This window comes from Zalophus californianus, chromosome 2 (assembly GCF_009762305.2).
Source record: "Zalophus californianus isolate mZalCal1 chromosome 2, mZalCal1.pri.v2, whole genome shotgun sequence".
Taxonomy (NCBI): Eukaryota; Metazoa; Chordata; class Mammalia; order Carnivora; family Otariidae; genus Zalophus; species Zalophus californianus.
The window spans coordinates 151,301,563-151,320,453 of record NC_045596.1 but is presented as its reverse complement, the minus strand read 5'-3'; the positions used below and the strand labels follow the sequence as shown (position 1 = coordinate 151,320,453).

The following is an 18,891-nucleotide window of genomic DNA, read 5'->3' as shown; positions in this document are numbered from 1 at the left end:
AAAAATAAACTCAAACTGGATGAAAAACCTAAATGTGTGACAGGGATCCCATCAAAATCCTTGAGGAGGACACGGGCAGCAATCTCTTCGACCTCAGCTGCAGTAACTTCTTCCTAGAAACATCGCCAAAGGCAAGGGAAGCAAGGGCAAAAATGAACTATTGGGACTTCATCAAGATCAAAAGCTTTTGCACAGCAAAAGAAACAATCAACAAAACCAAAAGACAACCGATAGAATGGGAGAAGATATTTGCAAATGACATGTCAGATAAAGGGCTAGTATCCAAAATCTGTAAGTACTTATCAAACTCAACACCCAAAGAACAAATAATCCAATCAAGAAATGGGCAGAAGACATGAACAGACATTTTTCTAAAGAAGACATCCAAATGGCTAACAGATACATGAAAAAGTGCTCAACATCGCTCGGCATCAGGGAAATCCAAATCAAAACCTCAGTGAGATACCACCTCACACTAGTCAAAATGGCTAAAATTAACAAGTCAGGAAACAACAGATGTTGGCGAGGATGCAGAGAAAGGGGAACCCTCCTACACTGTTGGTGCAGCTGGTGCAGCCACTCTGGAAAACAGTATGGAAGTTCCTCAAAAACAGAGCTACCCTATGACCCAGCAATTGCACTACTGGGTATTTACCCCATAGATAGAAATGTAGTGATCCGAAGAGGCACGTGCACCCCAATGTTTATAGCAGCAATGTGCACAATAGCCAAACTATGGATAGAGCCTAGATATCCATCAACAGATGAATGGATAAAGATGTGTCATATATATATATATATATATATATATATATATATATATATAGGAATATTATGCAGCCATGAAAAAAATTGAAATCTTGCCATTTGCAATGTCATGGTTGGAACTAGAGGGTATTATCCTAAGCGAAATAAGTCAGTTCAGAAAGAGAGAAAGAGAAGCATTGTATGATCTCACTGATATGACGACTTTGAGAAACAAGACAGGGGATCGTAAGGGAAGGGAGGGAAAAATGAAACAAGATGAAACCAGAGAGGGAGACAAACCATAAGAGACTCTTAATCTCAGGAAACAAACTGAGGGTTGCTCAAGTGGAGGTGGGTGCGAGGGATGGCTTGGCTGGGTGATGGACATTGGGGAGGGTATGTGCTATGATGAGCGCTGTGAAGTGTGCAAGACTGTTGAATCACAGACCTGTACCCCTGAAACAAATAATACATTATATGTTAATAAAAACAAAACTGAAGTGGATTCTTGAATGATGAAGTAAATGCATGCGAGGTTCATTTGACCACAGCATGAAGATCTATAGGAGATCTATATTCAGCCTGTGGCTGTTTATCTTTGGGGACTAAATTATTCAGTTAGAAATTGATTGGGATCTATATGTTAGCAGCTGTGACACAGTGGAAAATGGGGTGGGCTAACTTTAAGGCTCAGGTTTTCTCTTAATTGTGTGGATGACCTTAAGCAAGCTCTTCAAACTCACTGAATACCAGCTATTTAGTCATTTATAGGCACCTCCTATGTGCCAAGCAGTATGCCAGGTGCTTACACATACGTAATCCCATCTCCTTATTTGCCAAGTGAGGGACCACAGTAACTGCCATACACGTTATCTCACTAAGATCCCAAGAAATAATGTACAACACAGTGCTTTGCAAGTGAAAAATGGAATAGGTTGTGATTTAAATATCTGCATAGAAAAATACATATTGTAGAGCATCTACTGTGATCTAAGACCTATGATAAATTTACGTAAGTTCAAACATCTGTTGTAATTAAAATAAGCAAAGTGAAACATATATTTTGTTCTTGTTTAAGGAGAGTGGTGTCAAGATGAAATTAAAACAAGCACTTAGTAATATATGTACCCTTGTGTTTATTGCAGCATTATTCATAATATGCAAGATATGGAAGCAATGTTAAATGTCCATTGATGGATGAATGGATAAAGGAACTGTGGTGTACATATACAGAATATTACTCAGCTATAAAAAAGAATGAAATCTTGCCATTTGTGACAACATGGATAGACCTAGGGGATATTATGCTAAGTGAAATAAGTAAAACAGAGAAAAACAAATTCTCATGTTTGTGGAATCTAAAAAAAACGAAACAGATGAACAAACAAACAAATTATAGAAACAGACCCATAAATACAGAGAACAAACTGATGGTTGCCAGACGGGAGAGGTTGTGGGGGATGGGTGAAAATGGGTGAAGAAGAGTTGGAGGTACAAACTCCCAGTTATGGGATGAATAAGTCACAGGAATAAAAGGCACAGCATAGGGAATATAGTCAGAGGTGTTGTAATAGCATTGTACAGTGGCAGATGGTAGGTATACTTGTGGTGAGTGTAGCATAAGGTAAGACTTGTCAAATCACTAAGTTGTATATGTGAAACTAATGTAACGTTGTGTGTCAACCATACTTCAGTTGGAAAAAAAACAAAACAAAACCGAGCAACTTAGCAGCACATGAATCATAGAGAACTTGTGACACTGGCCTTTTTACCTGGTCCACTCCAGTAATCCTTTCTGCTTTCCACTTTCTCAGGCATGCGCCAAGGCAATGACCATGGCACTCAGTACCGCTCAGCCATCTATCCAACCTCTACTGAGCACATGGAGGTGGCCCTGAGGTCGAAAGAAGACTACCAGAAGGTAGGTTCCCCTCTTGCTCCTGGATTCCCACTGTTGGCCCCTACCAGGTCAGACCCCATTTGTAGAGGGACAATCTGGTTGGTTTCACCTGGCACTGTGTTCCATTTACACAGTTTTTGGAAATATCTGTCAGCTTCTGCTCCATAAATATGCTAAATGAGATTTTAGGAGTAGGCCCTTGTGCATTTCTTGTTAAAATCAACTCATCCAGATGAATATGTATCTTGATATATCTTCTTTTCTGTTTCTCTCTGCCTCTCTCTCTCTCTCGCTAAATCTCATTTTTTCTTTCTTCGCCTTATAATAGTTTGTTCAGGCTGCCGTAACAAAGTATCACAGACTCGTGGCTTAAACAATAGCAAATCATTGTCTCATGGTTCTGGAGGCTGGAAGTCCAAAATCAAGGTGCTGGCTCTGCTTGGCTCATGGTTCCTTTTGAGGCTTGCCACAGAAGGTTCTGTCCCAGGCCCCTCTCCTTGGCTTGTAGATTGCTGTCTTCTCCTTGTATCTTTTTTACATTGTCTTTCCTCTATCATGTCTGTTTCTGTGTCCAAATTTCCCCTTGTTATGACAACTCCAGTCATAGTAGATTATGGTCCAACTGCATAACCACATTTTAACTTGATTACCTCTGTAAAGACGCTATCACCAAATAAGCTCACATTCTGAGATCCTGGGGGGGTTGGGATTCCAACCTGTATTTTTTTGGGCACACAGTTCAACCCAGGATACTCACTGTCTCTTGCTAGTAACAGTAGATTGAAGTATAGTGAAAATACTACTTAGAAATATTGTTAGAATAGCATGAAATAATTATTTTTACTATTAACTTGTATTCTATTTAAAAATCTCCAATAGAGCTTTGGTTCTTTTAAAAATAACTTGCATTGCTTTAATTTTTAGAACTTTGTGATAATGTTTAAATTTTAATTATTGTTATATTTCCTGACTTAAATTTATGCTTAACAATATATCCAGTAGCTATTATAATGCTGATCTATTTTAGATTTATGTAAAAAGTCTGATATATAATAGTCCCCAGCAATCTATGGGTTCTCCACATATCCTCCATGTGACAGAGATGGCAGTGAGGAGGAGGCAGAGACAAGAGTGTTATATACTGATGAAAAAGTAGCAGAACATGAAGTTCATGGTCAGTTCGACTCTGAAAAGCAGAGAGGGCTAAAGGAAATGCTGATAGAACCCCACTAATTCTCAGTACACCCCCTCCCTCCAGGGCTGTGATGTCTACTTGGGTGATAATAGTAAGCAGCCTCTGGCTTGGCTCTTAGTGGGTCTGTGCCCTTGTGTAAACCCCTGTCCTTGAGTATGGGCTGGATTTAATGACTCACTCCCAATGAATGACAGAAGTGGTGGGATGTTACTTCTGAGATGAGTTTATTAAAAGATTGTGGCTTCCATATTAGGGGCCCTCTCTTCTTGTCTCTTGGATCACTTGCCCTGGAGGAAGCCAGCTGCCATATTGTGAGTCAGCCCTGTGTAAAGGTTCATGTGGCAAAGGATGAAGGCCTCCAAGAAGCACATGAGCAAGCTTGGAAGCCCCTCAGCCCCAGTCAAGCTTTCAGATGAGTTTGCAACCCCAGCTGACAGTTTGACTACAACTCATGAAAGGCCTCAAGCCAGAGGCACTGAGCTAAGTGGTACTACAGAAACCACAACATAATAGGTGTTTGTTGTTAAAGCTGCAAAGTTTTAGAGTAATTGGAGTATATTTATATTGCCATTCTCAAAAGCTTTTCACTGTAAGTGTTCCTTTCTTATGTCTCTGTTCATCATGACTTTTCTGATAATGATGGGCTCATCTGGGCATATGTGGTGGTGGTTAAGCACGTAGCCTCCAGCACCAAATTATCTCAATTCATATGTCAGCCGCATAACTTTTTATCAACTACCTGACACTTAGAAAACTCTATGTCTTTTTTAACTCACGTAAACCTATGAGAGAGACCTCATTATTACAGACCCCTGTATTTCAGATGCCCAGAGTCATAGGGTTAAGTTAGTAGAGTAACTGGGATTACAGAAAAAAGACCAGATTCAGGGAGATGAGTTGGACAGCTAATGCAGGACTCTGGGCAAGAAATGATGGGAGCCTTCTCTAGGGTGCTGCCGGTCTGCATGGAATGAAGGGATATTTAGGAAGTAAAAATAATAGAACTTGGAACTTGACTAGAAGTAGAGAAAAAAGGAGAGGGAGGAGTCCAGGGTGATTTGTAGGTTTCTGGCTTGCGATGTTTTGTATGAAGGTATGGAGGAACCGAGGCAGATTTGTGGTGAAGGTAATTCTGGTCTGGAAATGAGTTTAAGGGACCTATGACCTGGGCATCCAGATGATTGTTAGGAGGAGATGTGGGCTGTTTCTTCCTTGCAGGCAGGGTTGTTGTGACTGTTGACCTGATTAATGCTTGTAAGGCACAGGGCCTAGCACATAGTTAATGCTCCACAAATGGTAGCCCCTTATTATTGGGAGTTCTATTTGGTAAATGAAGCCCTAGTTGTTGATACAGTCACTTGAGATAAATGATAAGAGATGAGAAAAGGGGGGGTGCCTGGGTAGCTCAGTCATTGAGTGTCTGCCTTCGGCTCAGGTCATGATCCCAGGGTCCTGGGATTGAGCCCCACATTGGGCTCTCTGCTCAGCGGGAAGCCTGCTTCTCCCTCTTCTACTCCCCATGCTTGTGTTCCCTCTCTTGCTGTCTGTCAAATAAATAAAATCTTAAAAAAAAAAAAAGAGATGAGAAAGGGCTCGGGACTTGTGGAACACCAACATTTGAGAGGTGGGTAGGGAAATGCCTACACCAGGCAAGACACTGTGCTGGACTCAACAGAGCATCAGCCCTAAGCAAGAACTTAAAAATTACTTCTCTTTGGTTTAATCTTACTATATTTAATTATAAAGGCAATGTGAGTAATTAATAATACTGAAAATGACATGTGATTAATGCTATATGTAAATTACCTACTGTTATGATCCAGTCTCTTAAGGTACCAAGTTATGCTAAGAGATTGGAGAGGGATATTAATGTCTCTCTAGAATATCGCCAAATGAGATGATATTCTGGTGTTCAAAATGAGAATTTTAAGTTCTAAAGGTCAGTGTCTTCCATCTGATGATGAAGAAGCTAACTTATACCTAATTTTTTGGCTTCTATCCCTGTATAGTTTCTTACTCTTAGCTTTGAGTGGAACCTATGTTGATTTTAGATAACTGATATACATAGGAATTAAAATTAAGATATTAAATATAATTAACTTTTAATAATTTCTCCATTATTTTTGTACCCTTGGGGAATGTTAATCTTATACTCTAGTTGTTCTACCCAAATACTCTTTGGGTGTTTTGTACCTAAGTATGTGGGAATTAAATACATACATATGTATACATATTTTTGTTTGGTTTTTAAAAGTAGAATCTTTTTTTCCATAAAAATTGGGGTCTCCTGTGCCCCAGCATCCAAATATCCATTGCTGTTAATGTAACCACATATAAGTGCTTTATTACCAACTCAGAGAACAAATACTCTCACGTTTCTTTTATTTTACCACATAAATAAAAGCCACCCTCCATTCCACTGATAGGTGGGTGGTAAGTCCGGTGTTGGTCTCCTGACTAACTGACTGAAACCCAGAGTCCTGACTCCAGAGCAGCACCTCCAATACAACTTTCTGCCATAATGACAGTGGTCTCTTCTGCCCTTTTCAATATAGTAGCCACTGGCCACCTTCTTGCCATTGAACATTGAAATGTGGCTAATGCAATTGTGTGGCTGACTGTTTTGTTTTAATTAGTCTATTTAAATAGCCACATATGTCTGGTGGTTACCTGATTAGACAGCACAGCAGTCCATAAGGGGTGTGTGTACCTGTATTGCAGGGGGCACGGGGCATGTTAGTCTGGCTTTCTGGCTGGGACACTCAAGATTCCAAGCCTTCTGCTCTTGTGTTGGCTTATTGCAAGAGCATAGGGCCGCCACAGAGCACAGTCCTCGTGGCCATCAGAGGTGCTGCACCAGGAGCTGCTCCCTTGCTTTCTTTTCTGGAGATACGCAGCTTGAAGGTCAAGTAGTTTTCCTTTCAGTCACCACTGGAAAGAGCTGAATGCTGAAAGCCATAGTCCTAGGGACCCTTGGCTGAGCTCAGTCAAATGCAGAGGGGTCTTCCATTCCTGATACAGTCTTTGCCCAGGAGCCCTGGGTCAGGATTTAACCTTCTCTCCCACCTTGAGCACCGGGGACTACTGTCTCCTTTCCCCCTTTTCAGATCTATACAATGAGAGGGCAAGGACATTTGCCTTTTTGGGAACCAAAGAACAAAGTGCCACCTTTATCCACCTTCCCTGGTGAGCAGTAGGGCTAACTGTGCCCCTGCACAGGGGTTACCACTATCATTTTTATCTTAGTCCAGTCCCATGGAAAGCATAAGCAAAGGCTTGTGTGTGCGGGCTTAACTTGGGAGTGTGGTGCCATGGAGGGAGGAGGCAGGGGCATGGGGCATAGAAAAGAAAGGAGGGAGAATTAAATATATTTCGGTCTGTGCTATCAGTGAGGGGTTGTTTGGTCTAATGGATACCATTCTCCGTGGGTTCACTCTGCACTTCTGGGTCGCACTTGTGTGGATGTAGGAGATGTCCCTGCAGCAGGAGGCAGGAGGCACGTGGTGTGAGGTGAATCACTCTAGGGTTGCACCTGCATAAAGCTAACCAGAGTCCATACAGAGCTGAGCACTGCAGACAGTGCTGGAAGAGAGAAAGGTGAGGCTGAGAGGATTTTTTTAAAAATGTTTATTGTTATGTTAATCACCATGCATTACATCATTAGTTTTTGATGTACTGTTTCATGATTCATTGTTTGTGCATAACACCCAGTGCTCCATGCAGAACGTGCCCTCCTTAATACCCATCACCAGGCTAACCCATCCCCCCACCCCCTCCCCTCTAGAACCCTCAGTTTGTTTTTCAGAGTCCATCGTCTCTCATGGTTTGTCTCCCCCTCTGATTGCCCCCCCACTTCTTCCCCTCCTGCTATCTTCTTCATTTTTTTTTCTTAACATATATTGCATTATTTGTTTCAGAGGTACAGATCTGTGATTCAAAAGTCTTGCGCAATTCACAGCGCTCACCATAGCACATACCCTCCCCAATGTCTATCACCCAGCCACCCCATCCCTCCCACCTCCGCTCCCACTCCAGCAACCCTCAGTTTGTTTCCTGAGATTAGGAATTCCTCATATCAGTGAGGTCATATGATACATGTCTTTCTCTGATTCACTTATTTAGATCAGCATAAGACCCTCCAGTTTCATCCACATTGTTGCAAATGGCAAGATCTCATTCCTTTTGATGGCTACATAATATTCCTGTGTGTGTGTGTGTGTGTGTGTGTGTGTGTGTGTGTGTGTGTGTGTGTGTACCACATCTTCTTTATTCATTCATCTGTTGATGGACATCTTGGCTCTTTGCACAGTTTGGGTATTGTGGACATTGCTGCTATAAACTTTGGGGTGCATGTACCCCTTCAGATATCTACATTTGTATCTTTGGGGTAAATACCCAGTAGTGCAATTGCTGGATCGTATGGTAGCTCTATTTTCAACTGTTTGAGGAACTTCCATACTGTTTTCCAGAGTGGCTGCACCAGCTTGCATTCCCACCAACAGTGTAGGAGGGTTCCCCTTTCTCCGCATTCCCGCCAGCATCTGTCGTTTCCTGACTTGTTAATTTTAGCCATTCTGACTGGTGTGAGGTGGTATCTCACTGAGGTTTTGATTTGGATTTCCCTGATGCCGAGCAATGTTGAGCACTTTTTCATGTGTCTGTTGGCCATTTGCATGTCTTCTTTGGAAAAATGTCTGTTCATGTCTTCTGCCCATTTCTTGATTGGATTATTTGTTCTTTGGGTGTTGAGTTTGATAAGTTCTTTATAGATTTTGGATACTAGCCCTTTTTTTTTTTAAAGATTTTATTTATTTATTTGACAGAGAGAGACAACGAGAGAGGGAACACAAGCAGGGGGAGCGGGAGAGGGAGAAGCAGGATTCCTGCCGAGCACGGAGCCCAATGTGGGGCTCGATCCCAGGACCCTGGGATCATGACCTGAGCTGAAGGCAGACGCTTAACCAACTGAGCCACCCAGGCGCCCCTGGGATACTAGCCCTTTATCTGATATGTCATTTGCAAATATCTTCTCCCATTGTGTCGGTTGTCTTTTGGTTTTGTTGACTGTTTCTTTTGCTTTGCAAAAGCTTTTTATCTTGATGAAGTCCCTATAGTTCATTTTTGCCCTTGCTTCCCTTGCCTTTGGTGATGTTTCTAGGAAGAAGTTGCTGCAGCTGAGGTCGAAGAGGTTGCTGCCTGTGTTCTTCTCAAGGATTTTGATGGATTCCTGTCTCACATTTAGGCCTTTCAACCTTTTGGAGTCTATTTTTGTGTGTGGTATAAGGAAATGGTCCAGTTTCATTCTTCTGCATGTGGCTGTCCAATTTTCCCAACACCATTTGTTGAAGGGACTGTCCTTTTTCCATTGGACATTCTTTCCTGCTTTGTCAAAGACTAGTTGACAATAGAGGTGAGGGTTCATTTCTGGGCTCTCTATTCTGTTCCATTGATCTATGTGTCTGTTTTTGTGCCAGTACCATACTGTCTTGATGATGACAGCTTTGTAATAAAGCTGGAAGTCCATAATTGTGATGCCGCCAGCTTTGCTTTTCTTTTTCAACATTCTTCTGGCTATTCAGGGTCTTTTCTGGTTCCATACAAATTTTAGGATTATTTGTCCCATTTCTTTGAAAAAAGTTGATGGTATTTTGATGGGGATTGCATTGAACGTGTAGATTGCTCTAGGTAGCATTGACATCTTCACAATGTTTGTTCTTCCAATCCATGAGCATGGAACGTTTTTCCATTTCTTTGTGTCCTCATTTTCTTTCGTGAGTATTTTATATTTTTCTGAGTACAGATTCTTTGCCTCTTTGGTTAGATTTATTCCTAGGTATCTTATGGTTTTGGGTGCAATTATAAATGGGATCGACTCCTTAATTTCTCTCTCCTGTCTTGTTGTTGGTGTATAGGAATGCCACTGATTTCTGTGCATTGATTTTATATCCTGCCACTTTACTGAATTCCTGTATGCGTTCTAGCAGTTTTGGGGTGGAGTCTTTTGCGTTTTCCACCTAAAGTATCATATCATCTGCAAACAGTGAGAGTTTGACTTCTTCTTTGCCGATTTGGATGCCTTTTATTTCTTTTTGTTGTCTGATTCCTGTGGCTAGGACATCTCATACTATGTTGAAGAGCAGTGGTGATAGTGGACATCCCTGCCACGTTCCTGACCTTAGGGGGAAAGCTCTCAGTTTTTCCCCATTGACAATGATATTTGCTGTGGGTTTTTCGTAGATGGGTTTTATGATATTGAGGTATGTACCCTCTATCCCTATTCTCTGAAGAGTTTTGATCAAGAAAGGATGCTGTACTTTGTCAAATGCTTTTTCTGCATCTATTGAGAGGATCATATGATTCTTGTTCTTTCTTTTGTTAATGTATTGTATCACATTGATTGATTTGCGGATGTTGAACCAACCTTGCAGCCCAGGGATAAATCCCACTTGGTCATGGTGAATAATCCTTTTAATGTACTGTTGGATCCTATTGGCTGTATTTTGGTGAGAATTTTTACATCCATGTTCATCAAGGATATTGGTCTATAATTCTCCTTTTTGATGGGGTCTTTGGTTTTGGGATCAAGGTAATGGTAGCCTCATAAAGCGAGTTTGGAAGTTTTCCTTCCATTTCTATTTTTTGGGACAGTTTCAGAAGAATAGGTATTAGTTCTTCTTTAAATGTTTGGTAGAATTCCACTGGGAAGCCATCTGGCCTTGGCCTTTTGTTTGTTGGGAGATTTTTGATGACTGCTTCAATTTCCTAAGTGGTTATAGGTCTGTTCAGGTTTTCTATTTCTTCCTGGTTCAGTTTTGGTAGTTGATACATCTCTAGGAATGCATCTGTTTTTTCCAGGTTATCTAATTTGCTGGCATATAGTTGCTCATAATATGTTCTTGTAATTGTTTGTATTTCTTTGGTGTTGGTTGTGATCTCTCCTCTTTCATTCATGATTTTGTTGATTTGGGTCATTTCTCTTTTCTTTTTGATCAGTCTGGCCAGGGGCTTATCAATCTTGTTAATTCTTTCAAAGAACCAGCTCCTAGTTTCATTGATTTGTTCTAATGTTCTTTTGGTTTCTATTTCATTGATTTCTGCTCTGATCTTTATGATTTCTCTTCTCCTGCTGTGTTTAGGCTTTATTTGCTGTTTTTTCTCTAGCTCCTTTAGGTGTAGGGTTAGGTTGTGTATTTGAGACCTTTCTTGTTTCTTGAGAAAGGCTTGTATTGCTATATACTTTCCTCTCAGGACTGCCTTTGCTGGGCATCCCAAAGATTTTGAACAGCTGTGTTTTCATTTTCATTTGTTTCCATGAATTTTTTTAATTCTTCTTTAATTTCCTGGTTGATCCATTCATTCTTTAGTAGGATGCTCTTTAGCCTTCATGTATTTGAGTTCTTTCCAACTTTCCTCTTGTGATTGAGTTCTAGTTTCAAAGCATTGTGGTCTGAAAATATGCCGGGAATGATCCCAATCTTTTGGTACAGGTTGAGACCTGATTTGTGACCCAGGATGTGATCTATTCTGGAGAATGTTCCATGGGCACTAGAGGAGAATGTGTATTCTGTTGCTTTGGGATGGAATGTTCTGAATATATCTGTGAAGTCCATTTGGTCCAGTGTGTCATTTTTAAAGCCTTTATTTCCTTGTTCATCTTTTGCTTAGATGATCTGTCCATTTCAGTGAGGGGGGTGTTAATGTCCCCTACTATTATTGTATTGTTGTCGATGTATTTCTTTGATTTTGTTATTAATTGGCTCATATAATTGGCTGCTCCCATGTTAGGGGCATAGATACTTACAATTGTTAGATCTTTTTGTTGGATAGACCCTTTAAGTACATTACAGTGTCCTTCCTCATCTCTTATTACAGTCTTTGGTTTAAAATCTAATTTGTCTGACATAATTTTGCCACCCCAGCTTTCTTTTGGTGTCCATTAGCATGGTAAGTGGTTTTCCATCCCCTCACTTTCAATCTGGGGGTGTCTTTGGGTCTAAAATGAGTCTCTTGCAGACAGCATATCAATGGGTCTTGTTTTTTAATCCAATCTGATAGCCTGTGTCTTTTGATTGGGGCATTGAGCCCATTTACATTCAGGGTAACTACTGAAGGATATGAATTTAGTGCCATTGTATTGCCTGTAAGGTGACTATTACTGTATATTGTCTGTGTTCCTTTCTGGTCTATGTTACTTTTAGGCTCTCTCTTTGCTTAGAGGACCCCTTTCAATATTTCTTGTAGGCTGGTTTCATGTTTGCAGATTCCTTTAGTTTTTGTTTGTCCTGGAAGCTTTTTATCTCTCCTTCTATTTTCAATGGCAGCCTAGCTGGTATAGTATTCTTGGCTGCATATTTTTCTCCTTTAGTGCTCTGATTATATCATGCCAGTCCTTTCTGGCCTGCCAGGTCTCTGTGGATAGGTCTGTTGCCAATCTAATGTTTCTACCATTGTAGGTTACATATCTCTTCTCCCAAGCTGCTCTCAGGATTTTCTCTTTGTCTCTGAGACTCATAATTTTTAGTATTAGATTGTTGGGGTGTTGACCTATTTTTATTGATTTTGAGAGGGGTTCTCTGTGCCTCCTGGATTTTGATGCCTATTTCCTTCCCGAAATTAGGGAAGTTCTCTGCTATAATTTGCTCCAATATACCTTCTGCCCCTCTCTCTCTTTCTTCTTCTTCTGGGATCCCAATTATTCTAATGTTGTTTTGTCTTATGGTTTCGCTTATCTCTCGAATTCTGCCCTCGTGATCCAGTAGTTGTTTATCTCTCTTTTTCTCAGCTTCTTTATTTTCCATCATTTGGTCTTTATCACTGATTCTCTCTTATGCCTCATTTATCCTGGCAGTTAGTGTGCCCATTTTTGATTGCACCTCACTAATAGCCTTTTTGATTTCAACTTGGTTAGATTTTAGTTCTTTTATTTCTCCAGAAAGGGTTTCTCTAATAACTTCCATGCTTTTTTCAAGACCAGTAGTATCTTTAAAATTATGATTCTGAACTCTAGGTCCGACATCTTACTAATGTCTGTATTGAGTAGGTCCCTGGCAGTCAGTAGTACCTCTTGTTCTTTTTGTTGAGGTGATTTTTTCTATCTTGTCATTTTGTCCAGAGGAGAATAGATGAATGAGAGAACAAAATGCTAACAGGGTAACAATGTCCCCAGACAATATATTCTAAACAAGTCAGAAAAGACCTGAAAGTGGGGAAGAAGAAAGGAAAAGAAAGAAAAAAGAAAAAGAAAAAATAAAAACAATAACAGAACAAAAAAAAAACAGAATATGATCAAATATGATCAGGCTGGTGCATAGATCAGTGCCATACACTAAATTTTGGTGTATTTTGGTCTGTTAGAAGAAAGTGCCTCCCAAATTTTTAAAGAAAGAAAAACTTACATATGTACAAAAATAAAGGTTGATACGATGAAGGGATGGAATATGACTGTAAAGATGAAAATTATAAAAAATTTTATAAAAGGAATTAAGAAGTTGTTTGAAAAAAGAAAGAAGAGGATTAAAAAGAGGGGGGGGGAGAGAATGTGATCACCAGGAGACTAGAACAAAGCCATACACTAGAGATTTAAGGTATATTTTGATCTGTTAGAAGAAACTGTATCTCAAAACTTTAAAGAGAGAACAACTTATATGCCAAAAATAAGGGTAACTACTATGAAGGGATAGAATATGACTCTAAAAATTAAAAATAAAAATGTTTTTTTAAAAAAGGGATTGATAAGATCTTGGTTGAAAAAGGGAAAAAGAAAAATTCAAAAAAAAAGTTAAAAAAATTATTTTAAAGACTAAAGAATCATGGTAAAAAAGCCATAGATTCTATGTGCAGTATTCCCCTAGCTCCAGAGCTCTGCTGTTCTCATTGATCGGTAAACTTGGTCTTGGCTGACTGTTCTTGCTGGTCTTCTGAAGGAGGGGCCTGTCACAGTGGTTCTCAAATGTCTTTGCTGGAGTTGGAATTGCCCCGCCCTTGCTGGTCCAGGCTACGTAATCTGCTCGAGTTTGTTCTCGGGAGCTTTTGTTCCCTGCAGGCCTTCTGTACAGCTTTGGAGGACGGGAGTGAAAATGGCGGCCTCCCAATCTCTGCCCTGGAGGAGCCGAAGACTTGGGGCCCCGCTCCTCAGTGAGCCACAGAGAAAAGCAGTCACTCCCATCTCCCCGGTCTCCGGCCGCACTCCGTGATCACCCGGCCTGTGACCGAGCGTTTCTATCTCTGGCACCCGACTCGGTGTGGAGTCTCCAAACCCAGCAGATCCCTGCAGTGTGCTCCCGCGCTGCTCCTCCCGGGGGAGGAAGGGGAGTCTCCCCGGCTCTGCCGCTTGTTGGGTCCCTGCTGGAGGAGCAGTGGCCCGACTGGGCCGCGGATCACGGTTTATGGCCACCCCGAGCTGAGAGCGCGCCTCGGCTCCGTCTCTGCAGCCGGCTTCCCCGCTCTGATACCTGGGAGCTCTGCTGCACTCAGGCACCTCTGGTCTTTCTGTGACCCCGAGGGTCCTGAGACCACACTGTCCCGGGAGGGTTCCACCCGCCGCTTAGCCACTGGAGCGACGTCCCTCAGAGGAGCCGACTTCTAAAAGTTCCGATTTTGTGCTCCGCGGCTCTATCACTTGCCAGAAGCGGCCGCGGAGGCCCTCTCCCCCGCCGTCTATGCTCCCGAATATCGCCTCGGATTCACTTCTCCGCATGTCCTACCTTCCAGAAAGTGGTCGCTTTTCTGTTCAGAGAGTTGTTGCTATTCTTTTCTTCGATCTCCCGTTGAGTTCGTAGGTGTTCAGAATGGTTTGATCCCTATACAGCTGAATTCCTGAGACCAGACAATATACAGGTCTTCAACTCCTCCACCATCTTGCTCCACCCCCCAGGCTGAGAGGATTTAAGCTGGTGCATGAGAGGTGGCTGATGGAACCATCTATGAAGGGTCCTTGACCCGCCCCCGCCCCATACCATCCAGGCAACTGACTAATACAGTGCCTCAGGGATGATCTACCATGATTTAGTGACTTTCTGGCACCTTTCCTAGTGACTTTCTGACTCCCCTTCCTCCCCCGGGAGGAGCAGAGAAAGAAAGAAACAAGTTTATTTTTCAGCAGGCATCCTGCTGTAACCAGATAGTTATATAATATACCATTAAATGTGTAGTTTATATATTTACATATAGTATATATCTTCCTGTATAATAATGATGATGATGATAGAACAGCAACACCAGAACCACCTGAGTGCTTACAATATGGTAATTACTATCTTAAGCACCTTATATAAATGAAATCATTTATTTATCTCTGACTGTATTTATCTATATAGATGCATAGATATAATGGATATGTTTAGATAGAGGTATGTATGTATCTCTTTTTATCTTTATGTAAAATTGAACGCATTCATGTTTTTCTTATTTCAAAAGTTGTATAAATTTCTAATCATCCATTCAAGTAGTATAACTGACAGTATACACACCAAAAAAAATCAATAATTTGCAGTGCCTATGAGAGGTGATATAATTATCTTTTACACCATAAACAAGTTGATCTGTGCTTTTACTTTTATCTTAAAAAAAACCCACCTTAATGTTTCTAATAGATGCCACAAAGTAGGGAGGGGGTTTCAGATATCACCAGTTGCCTTAACAGGTGAGTAGAGGAGAGGAGGAAGCTGAAGAGGTGACTTCCGGAATGGACTTTCCTAGGTTTTCTACTGGGTAGCCTTGCACAAATTCCTGAAACCATAGAGGTCTTTAATGTAGGGAGAGTCATTTCTTAACAATACTAGATTAAGATCTAAGACTCATACTCTTATCACAAACATACAGGTTTATTTGTAAGAGCAGGAGATTCTGCAGACGATTCATTCCATGCATTTTATATACACTAATTTTCCCTTTAAGAGTTGGCATTTCCGGTCCTGTCATTACATTCTGGGAATTCATCTTGAGCCCTGGTGGGACCCCTATGCACTAACTATAACATTGACTTAGGTTACTAATTTAATAGTCTTCACTAGTTTGCCCCCAGTGACCCCCTTAGTAACCAGCTTCTTCAGCAACTTCTTTATACTTGGAGTTGAGAGTGACAGTATTGCTTACCACGAAGCAGCCATTTGAACATAAAATTAGCTGATTTTATCACAGGGACCAATTGTTGAGCTAATTAGATGTGCAGTACTGCTGATGAGCCAGAAACCCAAAGTGATTTTCCATCTAAACTGTGGTTTTCTGCAAAGTTGGCTGGGTTGTAGATACCAGGCTCACCAACAACCCTAGGAAAGGAAAAATGGCTGAAGAAGTTTGCTAATTTTCATTCAGATTAAAGGAGGCCAGAGAACCTTATAGCAGAAGATCAGAGTGAAAATTAAACTTCATATTAGGTTCGTTGACCTTGGAAGTGCTGGATTCTGTTCACAGAGTATGACAGCTGCATCATGTCTTTGGTGAGCTGGAGACTTTGCACAACATTTGGGCGTGTTCTTGACTTTGGACGAAGACTTTGTAATCTTTTCTTAACTTTATTTTCATATCCTCCCCCCCCCCATTTCATGATGGAATTATTTGCATATGGTATTAATTGGAGGAGACAATCTAATGTATTATTAATTGCCTTTGGATTATCAAATGTAAACAGTTTACCTCCCAAGTGAACCTGTCATATTTTCTAATATTCTAAACTGAATCGTGGCCTCTGGCAGGAGAGGTGGGTGTTCAGATATGATTCCTACATCCTGGAAATGCAACTCTTCCTCATTTAGGAATCAAATCTTTTGATTACTGATAGATTTTCTTTCTTAAATTTGATAGAGAATTACTAAGTCTGAAGATAGTTCTCCTGATCACATGACCTGTCTCCTTCCCAATTCCTCGAAACTTCATGAACAAACACGATGTTTGTTCTGGATAACTTTTTTGGGTGAATGCTAAATTATCCACCATGTGCCAAATACAAAATGGTGTTTTAAAATCTGTCTCTATGAGTCTCCCCGTCTGTTTGTTCATCCATCCATCCACTCATCCACCCACCCATACATTCATCTATATCTCAACATTGCTATAATCTCGAAGTATTTACCATATTTTATCTTAAATTTCAATTATCTAGCAGTCTGTCATCTGTAATCTATACTCTATATATAGTGTCATTTTAAAGAAGAGTATCCAAAGTGAAAAATTAAAAACAGTATACAATGATTAGATTATAACAGCATTTTTTTAGAATTGCTTCAGCTTTGATTATTTAATTTTCTTCCCCAAATTTTGAATTCATTCTAGAATTTTGTTCAGTTTTGATTATTTAATTTTCTTCCCAAAGCACTTAGATTGCAGCTATAGGGGCAGACTCTCCATGCCCTGCAGTTAAGTCCTGGCAGGTTGTGGTTTGGCTGCTCAGTGTGTGTGTGCGTGCATGTGTGTGTGTGTGTGTGTGAGAGAGAGAGAGAGAGAGAGAGAGAGAGAGCGGATTTCATTTCCAAATAACCTACTTACCTGTGCTACTAATTTAGCTTTTGCTTCTTTTTTTCTAGCATAGTTTAAATGCCATCATCTTTACACTGCTAACACTCAGAATTTCTTGTCCAGAACTACTCTCTGGGCTCCAAATCCCCATATTCTACAGCCTACTTATTAATTCCCCTTACTTGTCAGCATAATATTTCCTAAACTGGAGGCTTTATTTCCATCCCTCCCACCCCCCATAAGCAAGCCACACAGCTTCTCCCCCCTCCCCATTTTTGGCCTTCCCAGATATCATCTTTAACTTATTTAAGCAAGGTGCCTAGGAGTTATCACTGATTCACCCTTTCCCTTACTCCTCCCTTTGGGTTAACTGAATTAACTTAGATTCTGCTTTTCCGGTATGTCTCCACTTTCCTACTTCTCTGTCATTTTCATGTTCACTGCCATAGTCCAGGCTACCATTATCAGTTCCTAGACCGCTGGGCTGTACACCTCTCCACTACCATCCTCCCACATGGGACAGCCAGAACAACATCCTAAATCTAATTCCAGTCATGGCCTTGTCCTGCATCAAAGTCATTCATGGCTTCCCACTACATTTAGAATGAAATCCCAACTCCTTAGCATGGCCTACAAGGTTCCAAACAATCATTTTGCCATCTTCCCATAAGATGTCTTCTAGTCAGAGGGCCTAATTATTATGGTATAATAAGAATTAACATATAATTCTTGCTCAGAACTCCAAACCTTCAAATAAAGTTCAAGAACTTCTGGAGGTCTGAGGACTCAGAGTAAGAACCAGTCGCTCACAGAAAATTGTACAGCTGTGCAGTGAACATCATAACAAATGGTTTTATATTTCTTTGTATTTCAAAGTTAATTCTTATGCAGACTCACTGTTCCCACAGAGAGACTGATCTTGGAGGTTTGAGGAATTGCTGCTTTGTCTAGTATGTATTCTATACAAGGAGGAAATAATTATTGAGTTAACCATAGTGTTCTTGACCCTAAAGCCTATCTTGCTCTCCTGACAGAAGAAATTGCTAAGTGTCACAAGCATAAAACACCATGTTGGTAAGATTAAGTTAGTGGTTGGTACATGAAACTGTCTTCCTTTTTCTCATTTGCCATATCTCTGACTTTTTGTCCCTCTCTTTAGTTACAAATGGCTACTGCAGCTAATGACCACAAACTTAGTGGCTCAAAACAATAGAAATGCATCTTCTCATAGTTCTGGAGGCCAGAAGTCCAAAATCAGTTTCATTGGGCCAAAATCAAGGATTCAGCTGGGCTCTGTTCCCTCCAGAAGCTCTAGGGGAGAATCCCTTTGTTGACTGTACTCCTCTAGGGGCTGTCAACATTCCTTGGCATGTGGCCACATCACTCCATTTTCTGCCTCAATGGTCACATTGCCTCCTCCTCTTCTGTGTGTCTAATCTCCCTCTTCCTCTTATAAGGACACATGTGATTGCAATTAAATTTCCTGTCTCAAGATCCTTAGTTTAATCATATCTGTGAAGTCTTTGCCATATAAAATAACCTTCACATGTTCCAGCGATCAGGACATCAAAATTCTGGGGGCACTAGTATTCAGCCT

At 40.8% G+C, this 18,891-nt stretch overlaps 1 protein-coding gene across 7 annotated transcripts in view; it reads left to right on the top strand.

Moving 5' to 3' along the window:
- The window catches only part of MSRA (methionine sulfoxide reductase A), a 443,018-nt gene that overhangs the window by 326,006 nt on the left and 98,121 nt on the right, over positions 1 to 18,891 (top strand). For all 7 annotated transcript variants that reach the window (XM_027600674.2, XM_027600673.2, XM_027600677.1 and 4 more), the window contains one exon: positions 2,562 to 2,668. In XM_027600674.2, the coding sequence (XP_027456475.1) occupies positions 2,562 to 2,668 (107 nt within the window). The remainder of the gene's footprint in view (positions 1 to 2,561; positions 2,669 to 18,891) is intronic.